The sequence below is a fragment of the Poecilia mexicana genome, unplaced genomic scaffold (assembly GCF_051168715.1).
Source record: "Poecilia mexicana isolate PSO_F unplaced genomic scaffold, ASM5116871v1 scaffold_2, whole genome shotgun sequence".
NCBI lineage: Eukaryota > Metazoa > Chordata > Actinopteri > Cyprinodontiformes > Poeciliidae > Poecilia > Poecilia mexicana.
The window spans coordinates 55,984,786-55,994,560 of NW_028263371.1; the positions used below are offsets into that span (position 1 = coordinate 55,984,786).

Consider the following 9,775-nt stretch of genomic DNA (forward strand, 5'->3'; position numbering starts at 1 on the left):
TAAATTAATAAAACAGACGATTATTTATTGTATTAAAAGAAAAATAAATATTCTAACCAAAAACTCAAACATGGATTAACTGCATTTCATCACATTTTCTGGCTGAACCAACCAGCTGCTGTGTTCAGGAATCACCTCCCTGATTTAAATGCCCATCAGTTCAACAGATGTTTGTCAGATCCTTCTGTTTTTGGAACCAGCTGGTTATTGTGTGTCAAGCATTTAGCTTATCGGGCGCCGTTTCTAAAGTTAGTCAAAAATTAACAGCAATAATTTGGGTTATTTGGTCATGAGAAAAAAATGGAGGTTAATTTTTCAAAGTTGTATTTTTACTATGTCATTCATTCATTTATAAAGTTTCAAACTAAATGTTTAGTTTGAGGCATATTTATTTAAATATTTGGCTCCAAACCAAAGCCCAAAGCTAAATATTTAGCCTGCTAACATTTTTAGTTGCAGCTAGATATTTAGTTTGCAAAATATTCAACTCAGACCTAATTAAACATAAAGGTAAATATTTAGCTTTCCAACTAAAGTTTTAATTTGAAATTTAATATTTAGTTTGGAGGTAGATATTTAATTTGTAAAATAAATATTTAGCTCAAAACTAATTATTTAGTTTTATGCTAAATAATCACTTAGGTTTAAACCAAATAACCTCTAATTTCCCCTTACCAGTTAAATAACCAACTGTTTTGCTGTTAATTTTTCATGGTGTAACTTTACAGACAGAACCCATATTAGCATAACATGCTACATGCTAATCTGCACAGCAGGTCAAATGATTCAGGTTGCTAATGTGTCACTTGGTTAAATAAAACAGTTTTATGAGGCCACACTTCCTCGTGATCGTCTTGTTGGGGTAACTTTGTGTCATCTGCAGATATTTAGCATCGTTTCTCTGAGGAAGCATAAATCACACAACGCTCGTTGGGTTTATTTAACGTCTGCAGCCTCTTTAAAGCCGTCTCCCATCTCAAAGAAACTTCCTGACTGAGCCGCCGCGCTCAAGGTGCCAGAAGCTCATTGTCTTTTCAGGAAATGCCAATAAAAAAACAAACTGAAGGCTGTGCTGTGCTATACTGTTTTAGTATGCAGATACACACAAGATAGCAACATTGTCTCGTTCACCGACATATTAAAAAGAGAAACATTGATATGTAAATATAGATATATGTATATATAAGTATGTTCTTCACATCCAAGGAATAGAAACAAAACATTCAAACAGCAGTGTGGCGTCAATGAGACTATCAGAGTTAGATACAGTACGTACTACAGACGTCGTCCTCAATGGTTTAGTCGTCGTTTACGACAGTTTACCGAAGAGTCACTGGGGACTTCACGAACTCTTTGGAGAGTCGAATGAAAACGATTCACATAAATACAGAAAAACTTACAACACGTTGCCAAAACGCTTTGGCTTCACCACATGAGTTTACTGCACAGACCAACACATTCCAACTCTGACAGAGCTGCAACGCTCAGAGATGATGCTTATATAAAAATACAGATCACAGTCGTGGTGAAAAGAGAGTACACCCTCCTTCCTTCAACTCTGTGGTTTTACATTAGCAGACACAACAACAGGCAACTTCAGCTTAGACACTGAAAAAACACAACATTTTACCTGGTTTTTTAGTTTCTAGTTCACAATTAGCAGGAGCTAACAACATTAATGAGCGCTAACAGTGTTAGCTAGACATAACACCGTTAGCTCTAGCTAAAGGTGTTAGCTAGATCACCATTAGCACCACTGTGCTAACACCATTAACATTAACACCTGCTAAGGCTGTTGACAGTATTTAACACTATTAGAATTAGCCAACATTGTTAGCTAGAGCTAACAACATTAACAACAGCTAACACTGCTAGCAGGAGTTAACACGATTGGCAGGAGCGAATGCCATTAGCTAGAGCTAACAATATTGGCTCTAATTAAAAACTTAAAAGGATTTTACATGTTTGCCTGTTTAAAAGAAAGGCGTCAAAGTTGAGAATCTTTTTTGGTGGAAAAAACTAAAAACATTTTAATCTCAGTTATAAAAACAGAATTTGAGTCACTTTTTGATCACGTTTGGTATATTCAGCCCAGCTAAATGAGTAAATGTTTGTATTTGAGTAAATGTCGCTAAGAAGATGTGAAATTAATGAAAATTTAATGCAATAAAAAGATGGATACTTTCTATCAGATGTTTTCCATTCTAAGATTTTGTCATAATTGTGCAATAATTAAAAACAAACCATATTTTGCCATTTTTTGAGCTGTAGTTGTGGGGGCCACACACAATCAGTAGAAGGGGCCACATGTGGCCCACGCGCCACACTTTGGACATCCCTGAATTAGACCAAAAAATACTTGGTAAGATTTTGTGTTTCTGTAGTGTAAGAAAGGAAAAAAACACATGCAAGACAGATCCTAAACTGTTTTAACTGAACCCTTCCACGTCACCATAAAGAAGCTTATCAGCACATAAATAACTTTAGAACCTGCTAAAGACCAGATCGGGTTCCTTAAACGTAAAGCTGCAGAATTAAATGAGGGTGTACTTTCTTTTCTTTTGTGACAAACAAAACAAAACATTTCCTAATGAGTCAAAGTATTTTCATTGCTGGGCTTCAGACACATGACCCGGATGAATTCAGATGGAGGTCAGGAAGTGGATTTCTCCAGTTCAAAACAAAGCAAAATGGACCACAGCAAGTAGCTAATGCCCTTAACAGGCTGGAACAGCCGAGATATCTCGAAAAAATAAGCGTATATTTAGGATATGATCCGTATTATCTCGGTAAAAAAGACTTCTCTTACAATGTTGAGGATTTACCTGCATCGAGGCGCTAACAACGAGCTAACCATGTTATTTTATGAGCTTGAATCTCCTGGTAAATAATTTATTTAGCTTCTGTAAACCCAAATTCATGCTGGATTTGTACGTTAATGTTGAGTCGCTGCTGGGTTCAGGTCCAATGTAGGTCAACAATTCGCTCCGATCTACAGAAACCCCGAGTTCGTGACTCGGCACTGAGCTAGCTGCTAACAACATTAGCGCTCTGAGGACAACCGCGCTAGGGCGAAAAAATAATCCATCTTACCTTACATATCAATGCTTGTCTTACTGTCCAATTAAAATTAATTAACTGTCCAATTAAACATCTGAAAGTACAATTTAATCGATGCGATTGTTACCTGTTGGAAAGTGGCGCTGCAAACTCTGGCATTGTTAGTTTCCACACCTCCTGTTTTTAGCGGTAGATCGTTGATCCACTTTTCATTTTTTCAGTAAGTTTTTTAAAATTAACTCCCTTGTGACCAACTACCTTCGAAACACAAAATAACGTTTATCTTTCTCTCTATTAGAACGGTTGGAACAACTGTACAGGACACAGACTTTAGACATTTTGATGTTGGATCAACAGAAACAAATGGGCTAAATTTACTTCCTGCCCTCCATCTACATTGGATGACATCAGCGCTTCGTCATCTGAAACCCAGTAGTGAATCTGTGAGTCCTCACATGCGAATCAAAGACGGGAAGCGGAGACATTCGATGAACAAACAACTGGCGGCGGCTCTGTTGAAAGGTGAGAGCTTCACGCTCTCTAGCAGGCACAATGGAGAGGCGACGGCCATGTTGATAGGTCCGAGCGGCGGGCAGTGACAGGCGCCGCCCTATGGCTCCATGCCTCTGGATATACAGAAATACGGCCTAGACAAATCATGCAGGCATTCTCTGGCATGTTCACTCGGAAAACTCGCTGGATGTACAAAATTATTTACAGCAGCTGAAACGTTCCCAGCGTTACGGATCCGATGGAATCCAGCGGAAAGCGCGGCGGCGTTGAGGGAGGAGAAGTGCAATCTTCATCATCTTCAACCTTACAATGAAAACGTCTGATCTACACTCAAAAAAACGAGCTATAGGAGATTAAATAAATCAAAAACATACTTTAAAATAATGATTATTCTCAGATGGAACAAATATTAAAAAATAGAGTTTGTGCATGTTTAATATTTCTTCTCTTTGGTGTGATTAAATCTGTAATTTTATCAAACTTTTCCATACTGTGTTTTCATTCTGTTTTCAAAGAAATACTAAAAACTATATATTTGTGCTGTAATAATGAATCCATACTGGCCTTAAAATAACATTTTTAACAAAAGAAGCTGTTCAGACAGATACAGTTAGCCCTACAGGAAACGTTTTCTGCACATTTACCGAGTTCTCTGTTTATTCTGGGGCCATTTTTAAGACTAAACTGAAATATTTACTGCAAAAAAGCAATAAAATGTTTGCTGCTCTAAATGATGCTGAACCTTTCTGGTTGTTTACATTCCATTCACCATTTTAGAATTTTGGTCTTTTTCTTCACAATGGTCTTCAAAATTGTATGGAGCAAAATTGGAGCCATAATTAACAAAAAACATAATTTTTAATTGGAAAAAAAAAGTTTGAAACTGAAAAATAATAAAGTTTAACTGAAATTCTTTTAATTAAAAAAAAAATGAAAAATTAGAAAAAAAATTTAGAACTTAAAAATATTTTTTTAAAAAGCTGTTTGAAACTCAACAATTAATTTTAATTTGAAAAAAAAATTAATTCCAAATTTCACATACGAAAAATAAAACAGTTACTGCAAAAAGAAACGGTGGCATTGAAGAGAAACGTCATGTTTACAAAGTGTCTGCACCGTTTTAGCTCCATAGTTTTAACTTTATTTGGTCTCAAATCGTTTTTTGCAGTTAAAAATAGTTTTCAGTTTTAGATTTTCTTTCCAATTTCAAAATAATTTTTCAGCTTCAAAATTTTTTATTTTCCATTAAAACTTTATGCCCCACATTTTAGCTCCATAGAAAGTATCTGCTTTATTTTAGTTTCATAGATTTTAACTTTTTTGTACAGTCTCAAATCTTTTTTCTTTCAATCTTTTTTCCTGTTAAAAACATTTTTTTTAGGTTTTAATTTTTTTTTTTTGGCCCCAATTTAACTCCATAAAAGTTGCGCAATTCCAAATTACCATGAATTAGCTTATATACCCACACATTTTGAACCTGCTTTGAAAACCCATGTGCTTACAAGTACAAAATGGAGGTAGAATTTTGCAAATGGTCGAAACGACACGGAGCCGAAATTAAATCAAGGGGTGTACTTAGTTTCTCCCTCACAGCCTGTTCATTTAACTCAACATTGTGGAAATTTTTATGCGTTTTGCACTCCTGAGATAAAATTTACAGATCTTTAGACTTTGATAGAGGAGAACGTTTCCATAATTTCACTTTTCCAGCCAGACGTCAACAATCTGAAGCTTCAACCAGAAACGGCGTCGATCTTCGCTCAGTCCGAGGAAAGGGAATGTGACTTTTACTCCCGGTCATCGAGGCAGAATCCGGAATAAATACTGCGTCGTATCATGAGAAGCATACAACAGCGAATCACAGCCCACATAGATAGAAAATAAAGGAGTGCATGTCTGGAAAAAAAATCTCAAACTTTGAAATTAATATCAGAAATTTTCTAGGAAAATCGTGAAAATTTCTGAGCTTGAAAAGTCGGCAATTTGAGGAAAAAAAAATCTCACAAATTTTGAGATTAACCTGGAAATTTTCTGAGCTTGTAAAATTGAAAATTTTCGACTTTTTTGTTTCTTTGCAAATTTTAAACTTTTTGAACTCAGGGAATTTTCTTATTTTTTTCCAAAAAATCTTTTACATTAGTCTCAAAATTTGAGTTTTTTTTTCTTTTTCAGAAATGTATTGCCTTTTTCTGTCTGCAGCGGTCCTAATGCGTTGTCATAGAAACAAGATGATGGCGCAGCTTCGTTGGATTGTAATCTGTGCATCTCCAGTACTTGGACACAACAAACGGAGAGTTGGGTTTGGCACAGTTTGCATTTTCTTACAGTGAAACCGAACGGCTTCTGTCCACATCGTGACGCCAAGCAGTCGCTAAGAATGGCTAGAATGTGATGGCGTCCGATCAGAACCCGTCAACAGAGCGGAGGACGGAGAAGCGGCGCCGCGCTCACCTCGCCCAGACGAGCGAGCGTTTCCGTAGCCAGGCTGGATCCGCTCCTCGGCGCCGTTCCTGCGGGCGCAGCCGGACGTCAGGCGAAGGTGCTGTCCGACTTCAGGACGGAGACGTCCGTGTCGTGGAAGCTCTTCCCGTTCATGTGCTCCGTGTGGCCGTCGATGGAGTAGCAGCCCTGCACCTCGATGATGGAGGAGGCCGTGTAGGAGGCCGAGCGCAGGGCGTCCGAGTGGTTCCCGATGCTGCTGCCGAACTGGATGTGGTGCTGGTTCCAGTGCCGCCTCAGAACCGCCTGGACCTGAAAACGGTTTAGACCCAAAGTTTACTCATTAAATGTTTTTATCAACGTGTCAAAAATGCAAAACCAAAGCCAGAAAACAATGTCAAATATATGATCTGTACTTGGTTGCTGCACGTTTATCCAGCCTGGAGGAGTTAACGCCAGGCTGGGTTTGGTTCTTCAGAAACAAAGAAAAATGATGGACATTTTAATGTCTAGAGGATCTTTCATTGTTTAATGATTTGATTTTGATTCAGAAACCAATTTTTCTCATCAAACAGTCTAGAGATCCTGTTTAAACGGCTGACCAGAGGAAAAGGCAGCGTAAACAAACGGAGCATTTATTTAAAACAAAACATAGTTCTCATGTGACATCACCAGGAATTTGTAGCTGGCAGCCATCTTGGTAGACATTCGTAACTGTCCGGTATAAATTTTAAAGTTGTTGAGCAATATGACCCAAAATACTAATTAAATCAACGACTTCACCGTCTTTCCTCTGGTTATCTCCATTGAAAATGTTGGCTCTGCTAGCGTTAGCCGCGGCTCGTGGTCTTCACCAAAAACAAAAGAGAAATCCTCCAACCACTAAAATCTGATGCGACTCCATTTTTGTTTACTTTTCAAAACAAACAACCTGCTGCTCATATTAAAGCTAGCAGCTAATCAGGGTCAGCTAATCGCTAACAGAGCTAATAGCTACGTAATAAAGCTAGGTGCTAGTTGCTGGTGAAGCAGGAAGTTGCCCTTGGTGTCTTCAAATGTTTTCGTGTTGTTTCCTTCAGCTGTTCTTGGTGCAGCGCCCCCACAGGCCAGCAGGGGAACAGGTTTTTCTAATGGTTCGCTGAAAATGTAACAAATGCTACAAAGTCTTCCAGACCATCGGGTTTTTGGGTCAGATTTCTGATTTGAGTTAATATGCTAAAGTACTTAGCTGAAGCTAAAGGTAGAGTTGCTGTAAGTTCTTACTTCTCCGTTGAAGAAGCAGAAGATGGTTGCCACAAGCAGACCCTGGAATAAGAAAAACATGCGTTAGGCTCTTTGTAAGGGAACAGTTCAAGCTGCTGAAAGTAGAAAGCATCAGGATTTGAGACAGATGCATTCTGGGAGGGAGGGATTCGCTCTTCCTATTGCAAGAGATATTTTCCTGCTGGGAGAAGCGATCAGATAACGCCTCATCAACATCCAACAGCTTTCAGATAATTCCCGCCTTCCTTCCTGCTGTTCTTCCCTGGGATACAACAAAAACAAACCTCTTAAAGGGGAAGCTGCCACCAACAGAGGCTTTTATTTTTGTCTGACATTGCAATTATGAAGTTATAATATTAGCAAAATAGGGACACAAAAATACCAGAAAAAAATAGTAAATTACTTGAAAAATTTGCTTTAATGAGAACAAACCTTTGATAAAATTATTTTTAAATTAGGCTCGACTGTTTCAACGTCCTGCTACTGGTGATAATTTGATTGGTTGGCAGGTGAAGAACTTTTTAATTTGTAAAACTGACACCAAAGTGTAACGTCACAAGATGCTCAGCGTTTCTCATCTTGATTTCTTTTGTGAGGGATTTATAAAAAGTTACTTCCTAGTGTTCCACTTCATTCTGGCCTCATTCTGACGTTTTTCTCAGATTAATTTTTGTAAAATTGTTTTCTCGTATCATTGCGACTTTTTTCTTGTATTTTTACGAGTTTATTTTCATAATACATCTTTTTGTTGTAGTTTTCTCATATTATGACGTTATTCTCGTGTTTTTACTAGTTTGACATTCTCACATTATTATGATTACCTCCATTTTTCTCATATCATTACGAGTTTTTTTCCTCATAATAGGATTTTTTCTCACAACTTTATTTTCATTTTATGACTTTTTCTTGTATTATTATGACTATTTTCAATATAACTTTTTGCCGTCCGACTGTTCTCATTTTATTTTGAGATACTATAGTTTGACTTTACACTCGTACGATTTCTCCCATTTTTATTATGGATTTTTTCTTGTATTATTACAAATTTATTCTCAAGACTTTTTGTCGTGCGACTTTTTTCTCATATTTTGACTATTCTGTCATTACAACTTTACACGCGTGTTACGTAATGTTCTCGTATTATTGAGACTATTTTCAATAGCATGACTTTTTGTCATATTATTTTGACTTTATTCTTGTAGTTCTCCGTTTTTTCTCGTAATATTGACTTTTTTATTTTCATTACTATTATTTTTTCCTTAGTTTTGTCCTAATTCTCCTTTGTAGGAATAGACAGGAAACATCACTTTATTTAAGTGAAATAATAATAATAGTAATAATTATTATCCTATTTTGTGACAGAAAAGAGATGAATCGGTTTTATTTAATAATAAATCAGATGAGTCTGAACGTCTCACCTGGTAGTGCATCAGTATGTGCATAATGTAGTCGTATATTTCGGAGGAGACGCGTCCTTCGGGTTTGTAGGGCAGCAGGACGAACTCGATCCCCAGCAGAGGAACCAGGATGAGCGTGGCTCTGACCGCCTTCATGTACAGACTGGACTCTGCCTGGTGCGTCACCTTCAGCTTGGTGATCAGAACCCGGACGATGTTCAGCAGAAAGAACAGGTTCACCTGGAGGAACAGAGATACTGCTCACTGCTGGCTGACTCTGCTGCTCGTTAGCAAAGCGCAGCTCAGTTTTCAGGTTAGGTGACCTACATGCGTTCGCTGTAGCCGGAAGGACAGAACAGAAACAAGTTCAGAGTGTTTTATAAAGTACTCCGTCTCTTTAAAACCTCGTTTTAGTGCCTATGGATTTAACTCTGCGCTGTCCAAACTGTCTGCTCCGAAGTTTAACGGGCCAAATCTTTATCGTTTCCCCCAATTACAAAAATATTTTAAAATATTGTGAATTATTTCTTTTACCTACACAACAATAAATAAAACATGTAATATTTTACTTTTATTATTATGTTACAATTTTTAAGTTTATAATATATTTTTTCCAGAAACAAAAATAAAAATTTTCTTCCACAAACTTTTCTGTTTTTGGCCAAATATAATGAATGGGTGTGACCAGTTTGTTTTTGTTTTGAGTAAAATCTTGTTAAATGTTTGTGATATTACTTATCAGGAGATTAAAAAAGGCTAAAGAAAAAAATCTTTGTGTTGTACTAAACATCTTCAGTTTAAGAAGATTTAACCTTTCCATGGAAAATCCCATCCTAAAATATTACAAAAAGTGTCACAGAGCCAAATTTGGGCCTCACAAAACTAACCCAGGGGCCAGAAATGGCCCACGCGCCGCACTTTAGGCACCCCTGGTTTAGATGGGATTACTTCCTCCCTGCATCCAAATTCCCAGATGTAAACAATAAGATCGTTTAGATCTGTGTGATGTTTTACTCAGAAAAACAAGCAGCGAAAGTTTCAGAGTTGAAAAATGAAATGGAACTGGAACTCGTCCCGTTGCTCTGATAGATTCCTACAAAACA

The 9,775-nt window shown here is 37.3% G+C and overlaps 1 protein-coding gene across 1 annotated transcript in view; it reads right to left on the reverse strand.

The window, feature by feature from the left end:
* The window catches only part of calcrla (calcitonin receptor-like a), a 31,116-nt gene continuing 21,341 nt past the window's right edge, over positions 1-9,775 (reverse strand). Inside the window, exons 11-13 of the mRNA XM_014987016.2 lie at positions 8,694-8,912; positions 7,276-7,317; positions 1-6,324 (exon numbers count right to left, since the gene is read on the reverse strand). Coding sequence (XP_014842502.1) covers positions 6,103-6,324; positions 7,276-7,317; positions 8,694-8,912 — 483 coding nt within the window. The 3' untranslated portion in view covers positions 1-6,102. The remainder of the gene's footprint in view (positions 6,325-7,275; positions 7,318-8,693; positions 8,913-9,775) is intronic.